Raw genomic sequence first — 16983 nt, forward strand, 5'->3', positions numbered from 1 at the left:
GGTGTGAGTGTACAATGGCACACCATTGTGTGTGTGTGAGTGTGCACTGACACGTGTGTGAGTGTGAGTGTACAATGGGCTGGTGTGCAAACACATGAGAGCATGTGTGTGTGTGCACTGACACGTGTGTGTGAGTGTGCAATGGTCTGGTGTGCAAACATGAGAGCATGTGTGTGAGCGTGCACTGACACGTGTGTGTGTGTGTGTGTGTGCAATGGGCTGGTGTGCAAACACATGAGAGAATGTGTGTGAGTGTGCACTGACACGTGTGTGTGTGAGTGTGCAATGGTCTGGTGTGCAAACACATGAGAGCATGTGTGAGTGTGCACTGACAGGTGTATGTGTGAGTGTGCAATGGGCTGGTGTGCAAACACATGAGAGCATGTGTGTGAGTGTGCGCTGACACGTGTGTGTGAGTGAGTGTGCAATGGGCTGGTGGGCAAACACATGAGAGCATATGTGTGAGTGTGCACTGACACGTGTGTGTGTGTGCGCAATGGGCTGGCGTGCAAACATGAGAGCATGTATGTGAGCGTGCACTGACACGTGTGTGTGTGAGTGTGCAATGGGCTGGTGTGCAAACACATGAGAGCATGTGTGTGAGTGTGCACTGACACGTGTGTGTGTGTGAGTGTGCAATGGGCTGGTGTGCAAACACATGAGAGCATGTGTGTGAGCGTGCACTGACACGTGTGTGTGTGTGAGTGTGCAATGGGCTGGTGTGCAAACACATGAGAGCATGTGTGTGAGTGTGCACTGACACGTGTGTGTGTGTGTGCAATGGGCTGGTGTGCAAACATGAGAGCATGTGTGTGAGTGTGCACTGACACGTGTGTGTGTGTGCAATGGGCTGGTGTGCAAACATGAGAGCATGTGTGTGAGCGTGCACTGACACGTGTGTGTGTGTGCAATGGGCTGGTGTGCAAACATGAGAGCATGTGTGTGAGTGTGCGCTGACACGTGTGTGTGTGTGTGAGTGTGCAATGGGCTGGTGTGCAAACACATGAGAGCATGTGTGTGTGAGTGTGCGCTGACACGTGTGTGTGTGTGAGTGAGTGTGCAATGGGCTGGTGTGCAAACACATGAGAGCATGTGTGTGTGTGTGCACTGACACGTGTGAGTGAGTGTGCAATGGGCTGGTGTGCAAACACATGAGAGCATGTGTGTGAGTGTGCACTGACACGTGTGTGTGTGAGTGTGCAATGGACTGGTGTGCAAACACATGAGAGCATGTGTGTGAGTGTGCACTGATACGTGTGTGTGTGTGAGTGTGCAATGGGCTGGTGTGCAAACACATGAGAGCATGTGTGTGAGTGTGCACTGACACGTGTGTGTGTGAGTGTGCAATGGGCTGGTGTGCAAACACATGAGAGCATGTGTGTGAGCGTGTACTGACACGTGTGTGTGTGTGAGTGTGCAATGGGCTGGTGTGCAAACACATGAGAGCATGTGTGTGAGTGTGCACTGACACGTGTGTGTGTGTGCAATGGGCTGGTGTGCAAACACATGAGAGCATGTGTGTGTGTGAGTGTGCACTGACACGTGTGTGTGTGCAATGGGCTGGTGTGCAAACACATGAGAGAATGTGTGTGAGTGTGCACTGACACCTGTGTGTGTGTGTGTGTGTGCAATGGTCTGGTGTGCAAACACATGAGGGCATGTGTGTGTGAGTGTGCACTGACACGTGTGTGTGTGTGTGAGTGTGCAATGGGCTGGTGTGCAAACACATGAGAGCATGTGTGTGTGTGAGTGTGCACTGACACGTGTGTGTGTGTGTGTGCAATGGGCTGGTGTGCAAACACATGAGAGCATGTGTGTGTGTGTGCGCTGACACGTGTGTGTGTGAGTGTGCAATGGGCTGGTGTGCAAACATGAGAGCATGTGTGTGAGTGTGCACTGACACGTGTGTGTGTGAGTGTGCAATGGGCTGGTGTGCAAACATGAGAGCATGTGTGTGAGTGTGCACTGACACGTGTGTGTGTGTGAGTGTGCAATGGGCTGGTGGGCAAACATGAGAGCATCTGTGTGAGTGTGCACTGACACGTGTGTGTGTGTGAGTGTGCAATGGGCTGGTGTGCAAACACATGAGAGCATGTGTGTGAGCGTGCACTGACACGTGTGTGTGAGTGAGTGTACGATGGGCTGGTGTGCAAACACATGAGAGCATGTGTGTGTGTGCACTGATACGTGTGTGAGTGAGTGTACGATGGGCTGGTGTGCAAACACATGAGAGCATGTGTGAGTGTGTGCGCTGACACGTGTGTGTGTGAGTGTGCAATGGGCTGGTGTGCAAACACATGAGAGCATGTGTGTGAGTGTGCACTGACACGTGTGTGTGTGAGTGTGCAATGGGCTGGTGTGCAAACACATGAGAGCATGTGTGTGTGTGTGCGCTGACACGTGTGTGTGTGAGTGTGCAATGGGCTGGTGTGCAAACACATGAGAGCATGTGTGTGAGTGTGCACTGACACGTGTGTGTGTGAGTGTGCAATGGGCTGGTGTGCAAACACATGAGAGCATGTGTGAGTGTGCACTGACACCTGTGTGTGCCCTGTGTGCTGCTGCGCACTAGCACAGATGGGAGTGTGTACCGTACACACGCGAGAACGCATGTGAGTGTGTCTCAAGGACTGGTGTGCAATGGCACGTGCGTGTGTGCAAGTGCGCACTAAATGTTGTGTGCAGACACGTGCAAGTGTGCACTGTGCTGCTGTGCACTCGTGCACATGTGAGAGCACATGCGAGTGTGCACCTAGGCATTAACACACGTGTGTGTGTGCACCATGGGTGTGTGAACGTGTGCCCGACTGGTGTGCAGTTGCACACTCGTGTGCACTCACACTCACACTCGTTCATACACTCACACTCACACTCGTTCATACACTCACACTCACACTCGTTCATACACTCACACTCACAGTCATGCTCACACTCGTTCATACACTCACACTCACAGTCATGCTCACACTCGTTCATACACACAGTCACACTCATGCTCCCACTCATTCATACACTCACACAATGCTCACACTCGTTCATACACTCACACTCACAGTCATGCTCACACTCGTTCATACACTCACACTCACACTCATGCTCACACTCGTTCATACACTCACACTCACGCTCACACTCGTTCATACACTCACACTCATGCTCACACTCGTTCATACACACACTCACACTCACACTCACACTCACAGTCATGCTCACACTCGTTCATACACTCACACTCACAGTCATGCTCACACTCGTTCATACACTCACACTCACACTCACACTCATGCTCACACTCGTTCATACACTCACACACTCACAGTCATGCTCACACTCGTTCATACACTCACACTCACACTCACACTCATGCTCACACTCGTTCATACACTCACACTCACACACACTGTCACGCTCACACTCGTTCATACACTCACACTCACAGTCATGCTCACACTCACACTAATTCATACACTCACACTCACACTCACGCTCACACTCATGCTCACACTCGTTCATACACTCACACTCACACTCACACTCATGCTCACACTCGTTCATACACTCACACTCACACTCACACTCGTTCATACACTCACACTCACACTCACAGTCATGCTCACACTCACACTCGTTCATACACTCACACTCACACACACTCACACTCACACTCACACTCATGCTCACACTCGTTCATACACTCACACTCACACTCACACTCATGCTCACACTCGTTCATACACTCACACACTCACAGTCATGCTCACACTCGTTCATACACTCACACTCACACTCACACTCATGCTCACACTCGTTCATACACTCACACTCACACACACTGTCACGCTCACACTCGTTCATACACTCACACTCACAGTCATGCTCACACTCACACTAATTCATACACTCACACTCACACTCACGCTCACACTCATGCTCACACTCGTTCATACACTCACACTCACACTCACACTCATGCTCACACTCGTTCATACACTCACACTCACACTCACACTCGTTCATACACTCACACTCACACTCACAGTCATGCTCACACTCACACTCGTTCATACACTCACACTCACACACACTCACACTCACACTCACACTCATGCTCACACTCGTTCATACACTCACACTCACACACACTGTCACGCTCACACTCGTTCATACACTCACACTCACAGTCATGCTCACACTCACACTAATTCATACACTCACACTCACACTCACGCTCACACTCATGCTCACACTCGTTCATACACTCACACTCACACTCACACTCATGCTCACACTCGTTCATACACTCACACTCACACTCACACTCGTTCATACACTCACACTCACACTCACAGTCATGCTCACACTCACACTCGTTCATACACTCACACTCACACACACTCACACTCACACTCACACTCATGCTCACACTCGTTCATACACTCACACACTCACACTCACACTCATGCTCACACTCACACTCGCAGTCACGCCAGGGCCGGACGCGGGGCTCTGGCCCTTTAAGAGGCGCCGCCGCGCTCCTCCCACCGGCAGGGGCCGCTGCTCCTTAAAGGGGCCGTTCCCGCCGCTGCCCCCGCCCCAGGGCCGCGGGTTCGCGTCCGGCCCCGGTCGCTTCCGCCTTCCGCGCCGCTGCCATGGTAACGGTAACGGGACCGGGACGGGGGGGGGGCTTTGGGCTGCCCGTGGGGTGCGCTCGGCCCCATGGTGGGTCCGGGCTCCGCTGAGGGGCCCCGGGGGCTGCGGCCGCCGTGGGGCGGGGCTGGAGCAGGGCCCCGCCGGGGTCCCACAGGGCCCGGTTCTCGCCTCCCGCAGGCCTGCGGGCTCCAGAGGCTGTTCGGGGACCTGGAGGATGAGGTGAGGGGGGCACGTGGGACATGGGACGGGTTGTGGGGTATGGGGTGTGGGACATGGGGTGGAAACGTGGGGTATGGGTGTGGGACATGGGACGGGTTGTGGGGTATGGGGTGTGGGACATGGCATGGAAACGTGGGGTATGGGGTGGAAACGTGGGGTATGGGGTGTGGGACATGGGGTGGAAACGTGGGGTATGGGGTGGAAACGTGGGGTATGGGCCGTGGGACACGGGGTGGAAACGTGGGGTATGGGGTGTGGGACATGGGATGGAAACGTGGAGTGTGGAACGTGGGACATGGGATGGAAACGTGAGGTATGGGGTGTGGGACATGGGATGGAAACGTGGAGTGTGGAACGTGGGACATGGGATGGAAACGTGAGGTATGGGGTGTGGGACATGGGATGGAAACGTGGAGTGTGGAACGTGGGACATGGGATGGAAACGTGAGGTATGGGGTGTGGGACATGGGATGGAAACGTGGGGTATGGGGTGTGGGACATGGGATGGAAACGTGGGGTATGGGGTGTGGGACATGGGATGGAAACGTGGGGTATGGGACGTGGGACATGGGATGGAAACGTGGGGTATGGGATGTGGGACATGGCGTGGAAACGTGGGGTGTGGGACGTGGGACATGGGATGGAAACGTGGGGTATGGGATGTGGGACATGGCGTGGAAACGTGGGGTATGGGGTGTGGGACATGGGACTGGTTGTGGGGTATGGGATGTGGGACATGGGATGGAAACGTGGGGTATGGGACGTGGGACACGGGGTGGAAACGTGGGGTATGGAGTGTGGGACATGGGGTGGAAACGTGGGGTATGGGATGTTGGATATGGGTTGTGGGGCATGGGACATGAGATGTGGAATGTGGAATATTGATACAGGGTTAACCAATGTACAATGGGATGTGGGGCATGGGATGTAGGATGTGAGATGCAGGACATGGGATGTAGGATATGGGTTATTGGATGTTGGATATGGGTTGTGGGACATGGGGTGTGGGGCATGGGACACTGGATATGGGATGTGGGGCATGGGACATGAGACATGGAATGTGGAATATGTGATGTGAGATGTGTGCATGGGATGTAGGATATGGGTTACGGGACACTGGTATGGGTTGTGGGACATGGGATGTATGACATGGGATGTAGGATATGGGTTATGGGACTTTGGACATGGGACATGCAATGTGGGATGTGGGACGTGGGGCATGGGACATTGGCTGTGGGATATGGGGAATGGGACTTGACCCATGCGCTGTGGGACGTGGGATATGGGGAATGGGACTTGACCCATGCGCTATGGGACGTGGGATATGGGGAATGGGACTTGACCCATGCGCTATGGGACGTGGGATATGGGGAATGGGACTTGACCCACGCGCTATGGGACGTGGGATATGGGGAATGGGACTTGACCCACGCGCTATGGGACGTGGGATATGGGGAATGGGACTTGACCCACGCGCTATGGGACGTGGGATATGGGGAATGGGACTTGACCCACGCGCTATGGGACGTGGGATATGGGGAATGGGACTTGACCCACGCGCTATGGGACGTGGGATATGGGGAATGGGACTTGACCCACGCGCTATGGGACGTGGGATATGGGGAATGGGACTTGACCCATGCGCTATGGGACGTGGGATGCGGGATGCGGGACATGGGCCGTGGTGCTCAGCAGGGGCAGCACCGGCCTGGCCCCGGTGCCGGCTCGGGGCTGTTTTGTGCTGCCGGGTGCCGGAGCCCTCTCCTCCCGCAGGATTTCCTCTCGGCCGTGGAGGACGCCGAGAACCGGTTCCTGGCTCCCGGAGCCCCATCCCTGAGCCACGGCGCTCCCGGAGCTCAGCCCCCGCAGCACCGCCCCGGCCCCGCGCTGCGGCCCCTGGCCGGGGGCTGCCGGAGCCCCCCGGCCCCGCGGGATGCGCCGGGCCCCGGCCTCCTCCTGGAGGGCCCCGAGCGCGGGGAGCGGCGCCCCCGGGAATCGGGGGCCCTCAAGAGGCCGCGGGAGGGAGCGGGGCCGGGCCCCCCCTCTGCCCCCCAGGCAGCGCCCAGGCTGGGGCTGCGGCCCAGCGCGGCCGGGACCTGCCCCCCCGCGCCCCCCGTCCCCATGGGAAAGCCCCGGGGCTGCATCCCCGCTCCCGCGGCTCCATCCCCGAGGCCTTTCCAAGCCCCCCCGCACCAGGCGGGAACCGGGAGCCCCCCCATGGAGCCACGGGGGCCGCAACCCCCTCAGGCCCCCCCCTGCCCCTCGGCGCTGCAGAGCCCGGTGGTCACCAACCACCTCGTGCAGTTGGTGGCAGCGGCCAGCAAAGCACCGGGGGCTGCCCCCCGGCCGCCAGCGCAGGGCAAGACCCGGCGGTTCCCAGGGCCCGCTGGGATCCTGCCCCAGCAGGTGGGTGCGGGGACATGGAGTGGGATGGGATGGGATGGGATGGGATGGGATGGGATGGGATGGGATGGGAGGAGGTGGTGAAGAGGTGCAAAGCTCCATCTACCTCTTCCTGCCTCTCCCATAAGCACGCTGGGAAGCTGCTGGAGGAGATCCTCATTTCTGCTCCCCAAATTCCGTGTCACGGGGCCATGGCAAAGCCGCAGACAGAGGTAATTCCCTGCTCCATAGAATCATGGAATGGTTTGGGTTGGAAAGAACCATAAAGCTCATCCAGCTCCAGCCCCTGCCACAGGCAGGGACCCCTTCCACTAGAGCAGCTTGCTCCAAGCCCCTGTGTCCAACCTGACCTTGAACACTGCCAGGGATGGGGCAGCCACAGCTTCTCTGGGCACCCTGTGCCATTCCCCTGCTCCATAGCTCCAGTGCAGATCCGTGTTTGAATCCCAGCACTGTGTGTTTGGGGGAGGTCCCCAGAGCTCCCCCCCGCTGTGACTGGTTGTGCTGTGACTCCAGGGCATGCCCAGCTCCTCGCTGCCCACAGAGGAGGATTTCGGGAAGGGGCCCTGGCTCACCATGAAAACAGAGCTGGAGCTGGATGAGAGGGACCCCGGCTGCTTCCTCCGCACCTACAGTGTGATCATGGTGCTGCGGAAGGTGAGAGAGCCCCCGGCTCCCCACTGGAGCTGTGGGGAGGTGCTGGGCTGGTCCTGTGGCCCTATGGGGACACTGGTGCAACAGGAGGATCTCTGCAGGCAGCCTTGAAGCAGCTCCCCAGGAACAAGGTCCCCAGCATGGCCGTGATGATCAGGACCCTGACCAGGACCAACGCTGATGCTGCTGCTGTGTTCCGGGACCCAACCGGTTCGTGTGGATGTGCCTGGGCTGAGGCTCCTCTTGCCCATTGCTCCCTATGGCTGATGGCTCCCCTCCTGCCCACAGGGGAGATGCAGGGCACGGTGCATCGCCTGCTGCTGGAGGAGAGACAGAGCGAGCTCCGGCCGGGCTCCGTGCTGCTCCTGAGGCAGGTGGGAGACAGCAGAGCAGCAGCGAGGGCTTGGGGCTGTTCCTGACCCTGGGCACATCCCGGGGATGCTGGAGCCCTGGCTCTGCCCCACGGCTCTCTCCTCACAGGTGGGTGTGTTCTCCCCATCCCACCGCAACCACTACCTCAACGTCACCCCCAACAACCTGCTCAAGATCTACCCAGCAGAGCCCGAGGCCAGCTTCTCACAGCCATCACCAGCACGGCAGGAGGTGAGAGGGGAGCCGGTGCTCATTGGGTGCCGGGACCTCCCCCCCGTGGGTCCCCTATGGTTCTCCTCTCCATTTGGTTCTGCAGGTGCCTCCTCATGCCCCAGCGCACCCCACAGAGCCCCCCCGCGGTGTCCCTGCCCCTGGTCACTGGGGGGGACACTCGAGGCCCCACGGCACAGAGCAGGCAGCTGGGCAGGAAGAGCCAGAGGGAGCTGGAGGCTATGATGTAGGTGAGTTGGATTTGAACAGGTCCTGGGCTTGGGCAGCATCTCCCCTCCCATGTCCATGGAGACGGAGCGATCCCTGCTCTGTGCGTGTGCAAACCAGCGCGCTCCATCCCCCTGTGCCATGCAGATGACCTGGACGGGCTCCTGGGGGAGCTCCCGGAGGATTTCTTCTCTGCTCCAGCCCAAGCTGACTGCTGCTGACCCCAGGGCTGCACCATGGCCTGGGCTGGGCCGTGCTGAGGATGCTGAGCAGGTGCTGCCCCGGCTGCTCCTTTCCCTGTGTGTTCTCTATCCAGCCTAACCCCCCATTAAAGGGCTGTTCTATCCCTGCATTGCACTGTCTGCTCCTGTGTCTGTGTCCCCCCTCCCTGTTGTGCTGCAGCCCCCCAGACCCACCCCTGGGGACATCCCTCTGCCCCCCAGGGCTCCTGCAGCCCCACCATGTTGGGGGTACCCGGCTCTGACCCCCCAGCAGGCTCCAGGCTCTGGCAGCGTGCCCCTGTTTACCACCCGGGCAGTTATTTATAGGGCTGGCTCAGGCCCTGGGTTCAGCGTTGCTGTGGGGCCGGGCCCTATTTATAACACCACCACCCCTGTCCCCCGGGGCCGGAGGCAGCTGAGTGCCCCATGGCCCAGGACACCTTCGCCTTCAGCTCCTCGGCGCTGCGGTCGCTGCGGCTGCAGCGGGAGCTGCTGGAGCAGGAGGAGCGGCGCCGGGCACTGGCTCGGGACCGGGCCACGCGCCGCATCCTGCCCGAGCCCCCGCGGCCCCGGTGCTGCCGGGACCCTGCCGTGCACAACGCCCTGTACAGCGGGGACCTGCAGCGCGTCAAGAGCATCTTCAGCGATGAGAGCAGCGCCAACATGGTCATGGAGATGGGCAGCGAGGAGCTGGTGTGGGCACCAGAGCAGGGTACAGGGCTGGGGCTATGGGGGCCCTTTGCCCTTCCCTTCTTGTTTTTCCTTCCTCCTTGCCTTCCTTCTCCCTTCCCTTCCTTCTCCTCTCCCTTCCCTTCCTTCTCCTCTCCCTTCCCTGCCTTCTCCTCTCCCTTCCCTGCCTTCTCCTCTCCCTTCCCTGCCTTCTCCTCTCCCTTCCCTGCCTTCTCCTCTCCCTTACCTGCCTTCTCCTCTCCCTTCCCTGCCTTCTCCCTTCCCTTCCCTGCCTTCTCCCTTCCCTTCCCTTCCTTCTCCCTTCCCTTCCTTCTCCCTTCCCTTCCCTTCCTTCTCCCTTCCCTTCCTTCTTCCTTCTCCCTTCCATTCCCTGTCTTGTCCCTTCCCTCCCTTCTCCCTTCCCACCGCTCTAATGCGGGGTGCTGGGTGCTGGGTGCCCTGGGCCTCCAGTTCTGCTCCCCCCAGGTTGGGGCTGGAGGCTGTTGGGCCCCCCCCCGGTGTGTGCGGGTCTGACCCGGTCCCCCCGCAGGGCTGTGGGTGCTGAGCCCCCGGCTCCAGCAGACCTCGGCGCTGCGCATCGTGTGCGCCCGCGGCTTCGTGGCCTGCGCCCGGCTGCTGCTGCTGCGCGGGGCCGCGGTGGACGCGGTGGTGGGGGGCCGGGCCCCATTGCACGACAGCGCGGCCGCCCCCGACCCCGCCTGCACCCAACTGCTCCTGGACTTCGGCGCCAACCCCAACGTGCTCAGCGCGGACGGCTGCGCCCCGCTGCACCTCTGCACCGCGCCCCACAGCCTGCGGTGAGCCCCGCCCCTGCCCGCCAGCCAATCCGGGACCAGGCCCGGGCTCATCTGCATGACAAGCCCCGCCCCTCCCTCTCCGCAGCCTCATTTGCATGCCAGACCCTCACCCGCGGGCAAGCTCCGCCCCAACAGCAGCCCCGCCCAATCAAAACGCAACTCACAGCAAGCCCCGCCTCCCAGCGTGACTCCGTCTCCCCAGAGAAAGCCCCGCCCCTAAACGGGGGCCCACACCCATAACGAGCCCCGCCCCTTTAAGGTCAGGCCACGCCCCCATCCGAGTCCTGCCCCACGGTTGCCCCCCGTCCTGCCCCTCATCCATGGGGCACAGGGGGTGCCAGCAGGGCCCGGGTGTCCCCGCACCCCCTGACCCGTGCCCCCCGCAGGTGCGCGGAGCTGCTGCTGGCACACGGGGCGCGCGTGGGGCTGGAGACGCGGGAGCGCCGCTTGACGCCTCTGCACGTGGCGGCGCGGCAGGGGCTGGCGGCGCACGTGGAGCTGTACCTGCACCACGGCGCCGACGCCTCGTGCCGCAGCCGCCAGGGCGAGACCCCGCTGAACGCGGCCTGCGCCGCCGCCGAGCACCGCGATGCCGCCGAGCGCTACGGCCCCGTCTGCGAGCGGCTGCTGGCGGCCGGCGCCGACCCCAGCGCCGCAGGCCGCAAGCACCACGCGCCGCTGCACAACGCCTGCGCCAACGGGCAGGCCTGGCTCGTGCGGCTGCTGCTGCGCCACGGCGCCGACGCCACCGCCGCCAACTGCGCCGGGGACACCCCCTTGGACTGTGCCCTTCGCGCCGTCGAGGAGTACCAGGACCAGCGCCCCGAGGACACCATCGCGCTGCTCCTCGACCACGGCGCCGGCCCCGTCCACCCCAAGGTGGGTGATGGAGAGAGAGGTGCTGGGGGTGACGGTGGCGGCGGGGCCGCGTCCCTCACGTTCCGTGTCGCAGATGCTCAAGTTCTGCTGCCGGCACCCGCCGGCGCTGGAGGTTGTGCTCAACGCCTACGACCGCATCCCCCCGGCCGAGGGCTGGGTGGACGCTGTGTCCCCGGAGCTGTGGGAGGTAAGAGGGGGCCACGGCGGGGGGGGGCCCTGGGTGTCGCTGACCCCCCCCCACCTCGCTGCCCCCCTGTCCCGTCTCCAGGAGCACCGGGAGTTCTACACCTCTGCCGTGCGCATGGCGGGGGAGCCGCGGCGCCTGCAGCACCTCGCCCGCTGCGCCCTGCGCCGCAGCCTGGGCCCCCGCTGCCACGACGCCGTCCCCGCGCTGGCGCTGCCGCCCGCCCTGCGCCGCTACCTGCGGCTGCCCCTGCAGGGGCTCATCCGCTGAGGGACCCCCGGGGCTCCCCCATCCGCGGGGCAATGGAGGGGCCTTCACCGTGGGGAGCGGCTGGGGGGGGGCGGTCCCGGGTGGGTCCAGCCCCAGGGGCCCGAGGCCACGCCCCCCGCCCGAAACCCCGCCCACAAACCGCGCCCCATTGCGTATGGCCCCTCCCACCGCAGCGTAGTCACGCCCCCTCCTCTCCCGCCCTCCCGGTTTCGCGCCATCCGCGCGCGCCTGGCCCCGCCCCGGAGGTGTCGCTCGGGGATCGGGGGGGGGGGGGGGGTTCGGGGCTGCGGCCCCATAGAGCGGGGGGGCAGGAGCCAGCCCTGGCCCCGCTCCCCCCCATGTGAAGCAGTAAAAGGTGGAAGCTCGGTCCCGGTGACTCTGCGCTGGGTTCCCTCCCCCCCCCCCCCCATCCTCCCCACGGGTCTGGGGCAAAACGAGGGCGTTTTGGTCAAGGAGGGGTCAATGGCCCCGGGTACCAAGTCAAGATGCAGTTTTATTTACAGGGGCAGCCACAACGCGCTCGGGGGGACACAGACCACGCACAGAGAGCAGGGACATGGGGGGGCCACGCATGGGGGGGGATATGGGGCACATCCACCCCCCCAGCCCCACAGCACTCCTTGGACCCCGAACAGCGGCTCCTCTCCCGCAGCAGAAGGGCTCAGGCTGGGTCCCCCCCCTCCCATCCCTGGGCATTGTCCCGTTCGGGGGGGTGGTCAGGGTGGTCCCTGTGGGTCTGGGGGCTGGACCCCCCCCTCCTCAGCCCCAGGGCACGCCAAGGCCAGCTCAGCGTGCGCTGGTGCCCCCCGCGGGCCCCCCCAGCACGAGCCTTTAGCAGCAGTTTGACCATAGTGAATCCAAGAGCACCATAAATTGAGACCCACGGCACCGGGGGGAGCACAGGAGCACCCCACAGGGACACAGACGGATGTGGGGGGCAGAGACCCATGGGGGGGGGGGGCAATGAACAGGTCCCCAACACAGCCCCTTCATGGAGAACACCCAGAGCTGGGTGCTGGGGAAGGTCTTAAACACCAGCCCCAAGGACCCCCCCAATGGCAGCACCAGGTCCCCGGGCACATGGGGATGGGGGGGGCTCTGCCACAAAGCTGAGCTGTGCCTGCCCCCCCCCGTTTGCTCTATGGCAACTGGGCTACAAAAGCACTGGTGGGTACAGTGGCACTGGGGGGGTGCTGTTACCCCCCATGGCGGTGCCCCCCCCCCAACCAGCCCCAAGCATAAAGGATGCAGCATGCAGCCCCCCCAACCCCTGCAGGCCCCAGTGCCCACCCCCCAGTCAAATCCAGCTGCAGATGTGGGGGGGTCCCCTCCATTCTCCCCCCATCCTGAACCAGGGCATGGGGGTGGGGGTCAGGCCTGGTGCTGCGGGTGCCCCCCCCACTGGGGCTGGGTAGGAAGAGGGGGCTGTGCCCGCATCTCCAAGCCCCATGGACATCAATAAATAGAGGCACCAGAGGGGGTGGGGGAGACTCCCAAATTCAACCCCCCCCCATATCCATGCTCCCCCCGGTACCCGCGCTGTGTGCCACTGGTCCATGTGTCCGTGTCCCCCCCAGCCCCGCTGCTCAGTTGATGTCATCGTAGATGCTGGGGGGGTGCGTGTGGGGGGGTTTGGGCTTCTTCTTCTTGCTGGAGCCCAGCCCCGGCGCTCCGCTGCCCAGCCCCAAGTGCGGCTTCTTCTTCTTGGTCTTGCGGGACTCGGAGTTATTGGTACCTGGGGGGGGGGAAAGAGGGAGATGGATGGGGTCAGGTAGAGCAAAAAGAGCCCCCCCAGAGCAGAGCATCCACCCCTGCTGCACCCGGACCCCCACTGTGCCCCCCATCGCTCACTGGCTTTGGAGGAGGCTGAGTCCGAGGGGGAGATGTCGGAGCCGTCCCACTGCAGGCGGCTCATCAGGGCCTGGCTCTGGCTCTCGGCCACCTCGAAGCTCTCGGTGTCCACAGCGCCCTCGGCCTCGGGCAGGGACCTGGGCACAGGAGTTGGGGGGGGGCCATGGTGCCGCTGCGCCCCCCAGTGCAATGGGGGTGCTCGGACCCACACCCCAGCCCCAGCGCTTCAGCTCCCCCCAAGGTGTCCCCATGAGCCTGCCCCCGGTCACCATGGGGCAGAGACACATCAGGACAGTGGCACTGGGATCCCATGTGTGCGATGGGACCCCACACGCGAGCAATGGGACCCACACGCGGGCAATGGGACCCCAAACGCGGGCAATGGGACCCCAAACGCGGGCAATGGGACCCACTCGTGCTCACTTACGCCGAGGGACCAAGCAGATAAACCCGGACCGATCTCCGCTGCTCATCTGTGTGCTGGGGACACCGCAGGGACCTGGGGGGGACACGTGGGGCTGAGCCTCTGTGTCCTCCATGGGGACCTGAGCCCCCCAGCGCCCCTGCGGCCCCACAGGATGCTCTGACCCACAGAGCACCCTCGGGATGCTCTGACCTGGTGCACATCTTCTTGGTGTGCTCCGAGATGACGCCGCATTGCTGGGGACAGAGGGGATGGGTTAAGGTGGAGGAGCCCCAGTCCCAGTGCCCCCCCGGAGCAGCTGCATCCAGCAGGATCAGGCCCTGCTCCAGGGGGGATGCACATCACCGAGGTCCCCATTCCCGGGGACCACGCACCGTGGTGAGCAGCGTCCGCAGCTCCTCGGGGCCCAGCGTCTCGTAGTTGATCCCGGTGGAGTTGCTGTACTGTGGGGGGGCAGAGGGGGGGTCAGGGGCAGGATGGGGCAGGGACACCCGGGGGGGATGGGATCACCCCTGTCATGGGCTCACCTTGAAGGGATCGGGGTTCCCTCCAATCTCACCTGGAAGAGAGGAGGGGTGAGGGGGTGCAGGGGGTCTGCCCCCCATAATCCCCCACCACGGACCCCCCGCCCTGCCCCCCACACGTCCCCCCCTCACCGTTTTTGTGTTTCAGGGACTTGGACCTGCGGGGCGAGTTGGGGTTCTGCAACAAAGGGGGGGGAATTAGGGGGTGCAACGCGGCCCTCCCTGGGTCCTTCAGCCTCCCCCACCTGCCCCCCTCACCTTGTCCGATTTCCTCTTCTTTGCTATGGGGAGAGACAGAAAAGATGAATTTTACCTTTTCAGGGGGGTTTAGGCCCCAAACGCTGCAGCCGCCCCCTCCCCCCCATGGGGGACCCCACATTTGGGCATAGGGACCCCCATGCTCCCCCCACCTTTCTTCTCGGAGCCATAGGACCAGTCGTTGTCGTTGATGTCGTCATTGTCCTCCTGGTCACTCTCTGACTTGTTCATGTTGTTGCTGCTGGCGATCCTGCACCAGAGGGGAGGGGGCTCAGGACACAGCGGGATCCATCCTGATCCCAGGATCCATCCTGGTCCCAGCACCCTGGGATCCATCCACATCCCCGAGCACCCCCTGAGCACCCCAGGATCCATCCTGATCCCAGCACCCTGGGATCCATCCACATCCCCCTGAGCACCCCAGGATCAATCCTGATCCCCCTGAGCACCCCAGGATCCATCCACATCCCCCTGAGCACCCCAGGATCCATCCACATCCCCCTGAGCACCCCGGGATCCATCCACATCCCCCTGAGCACCCCGGGATTCATCCTAGTCCCAGCACCCCAGGATCCATCCACATCCCCCTGAGCACCCCAGGATCCATCCTGATCCCAGCACCCTGGGATCCACCCACATCCCCCTGAGCACCCCAGGATCCATCCTGATCCCAGCACCCTGGGATCCATCCACATCCCCCTGAGCACCCCGGGATCCATCCTGGTCCCAGCACCCCAGGATCCATCCACATCTGCCTGAGCACCCCAGGATCCATCCTAATTCCCCCAGCAGCCCAGGATCCATCCTGATCGCAGCACCCCAGGATCGATCCTGATCCCCGCAGCACCCCAGGATCCTTCCTGCATCCCACCAAGCACCACAGGGCCTATCCTGCCCCCCCCAGGACCCTCACCTGCGGTTGGCGATGCGGCTGCTGTTGCGCCCCATGCCCAGGCACTTCTCCAGGTGGGGGGCGAAGCGGGAGGCGGCGATGCTGCGGCTGCAGTTGGGGCACACGCACTCCTTGTTCTTCCACTGGTTGTAGACCTGCCCGAAGATGTCCACGCCGGGCTGGTCCACGATCTCTGCATGGGGACACGCGTCAGAGCCCCTCAGTGGTGCTCCCCAGAGCACAGCCTCTACCCTGGGGCAATGTCCGTAGGATCACAGAATGGTCTGGGATGGAAGGGGCCTCCTGAGGCTCTGTGCGGTCACCTGCGATGAGCAGGGACATCCTCAACTGCATCAGGGCACCCCAGGCCGGGCCAAAGTGGTTCTTCTGTGGTGAGGTGGTTGTGTTTAACCCATATTGGCCATGTTCTACCCACCCTGGTCATATCCAACCTACCATAGCCGTGTCCAACCCACCCTGGCCATGTCCAACCCACCCTGGTCATGTTCTACCCACCTTGGCCATGTCCAACCCACCTTGGCCATGTCCAACCCACCCTGGTCATGTTCTACCCACCTTGGCCATGTCCAACCCACCTTGGCCATGTCCAACCCACCCTGGTCATGTTCTACCCACCTTGGCCATGTCCAACCCACCCTGGCCATGTCCAACCCCCCTCGGCCATGTCCAACCCCCCTTGGTTGCTTTCAACCCACCTCATCCCCCCTCATCCCCACCCACCGGCACACGGGGATGAGCAATCCCCTTCCCAGCACCTCCATGGCTCACCCGGTGACACCAGGACCACAATGTCCCCCCCACGCTCACCGAAGTCCTTTGTGCTGTCGGGGTCGGTGTCATCCAGGAAGAAGTACCCGCACTTGACGGCGCGATGCACCTCGAAGCACAGCCCCAGGCAGGCATCGTCCACCAGCTCCGTGTAGATCTCGTGCGCGATGGCCTGGGGGGAGCCGGGGGGGTGGATTTCAGAGATGGGGGGCACGGGGGGGCGCGGGGGGGGCAGCCCCGGTGCTCACCTCCAGTTTGCTGTTATCCAGGCCAGACAAAGACATTTCCTCCATTTTCATTTGCAATGCTCGCGGGGACGGCACGGCCAACGCTCATAGCACGGGGCACTGGGGCGGGGGCCAGGCTGTGGGGGGGGCCACGCTGGCACCTCACCATGGCCAGAACCCCCCCCCCCCCAAGCCAAAACCCACCCCAAGAGCCCCTCACCACGGTCAGACCCCCCCAAGA

The 16983-nt window shown here is 62.4% G+C and overlaps 3 protein-coding genes across 4 annotated transcripts; 2 read left to right on the forward strand and 1 right to left on the reverse strand.

Moving 5' to 3' along the window:
* The first annotated feature begins 4634 nt into the window (after positions 1–4634).
* HROB (homologous recombination factor with OB-fold) lies at positions 4635–9088 on the forward strand. Its single transcript, XM_062632148.1, has 10 exons — positions 4635–4652; positions 4828–4869; positions 6643–7275; positions 7401–7484; positions 7789–7929; positions 8028–8136; positions 8215–8300; positions 8407–8529; positions 8615–8759; positions 8884–9088. The coding sequence occupies exons 1-10, from the start codon at positions 4650–4652 to the stop codon at positions 8955–8957; spliced, it is 1440 nt and encodes a 479-aa protein (XP_062488132.1). The 5' UTR covers positions 4635–4649; the 3' UTR covers positions 8958–9088.
* A 14-nt stretch (positions 9089–9102) lies between these two features.
* On the reverse strand, positions 9103–16922 carry ATXN7L3 (ataxin 7 like 3). Of its 2 annotated transcripts, XM_062632150.1 has the most exons (13): positions 16764–16922; positions 16555–16687; positions 15748–15919; positions 14987–15084; positions 14835–14857; positions 14709–14754; positions 14580–14611; positions 14427–14495; positions 14245–14288; positions 14056–14127; positions 13629–13765; positions 13346–13512; positions 9103–9118 (listed from the first exon to the last, which is right to left on the reverse strand). In XM_062632150.1, the coding sequence occupies exons 1-12, from the start codon at positions 16812–16814 to the stop codon at positions 13364–13366; spliced, it is 1026 nt and encodes a 341-aa protein (XP_062488134.1). In that variant the 5' UTR covers positions 16815–16922; the 3' UTR covers positions 9103–9118; positions 13346–13363. The 2 variants fall into 2 exon arrangements, with proteins under 2 accessions (XP_062488134.1, XP_062488133.1); XM_062632149.1 differs by lacking the exon at positions 9103–9118 and having other exon boundaries at positions 12251–13512.
* ASB16 (ankyrin repeat and SOCS box containing 16) lies at positions 9384–11790 on the forward strand. The gene is made up of 5 exons (XM_062632158.1): positions 9384–9669; positions 10177–10444; positions 10831–11323; positions 11397–11510; positions 11592–11790. The coding sequence occupies exons 1-5, from the start codon at positions 9384–9386 to the stop codon at positions 11775–11777; spliced, it is 1347 nt and encodes a 448-aa protein (XP_062488142.1). The 3' UTR covers positions 11778–11790.
* Positions 16923–16983: the final 61 nt, after the last annotated feature.

The sequence above is a fragment of the Pezoporus occidentalis genome, unplaced genomic scaffold, assembly GCF_034315485.1.
Source record: "Pezoporus occidentalis ecotype Australia unplaced genomic scaffold, CSIRO_AGI_Poc_V1 ctg385, whole genome shotgun sequence".
In the NCBI taxonomy this organism is placed as follows: Eukaryota; Metazoa; Chordata; class Aves; order Psittaciformes; family Psittacidae; genus Pezoporus; species Pezoporus occidentalis.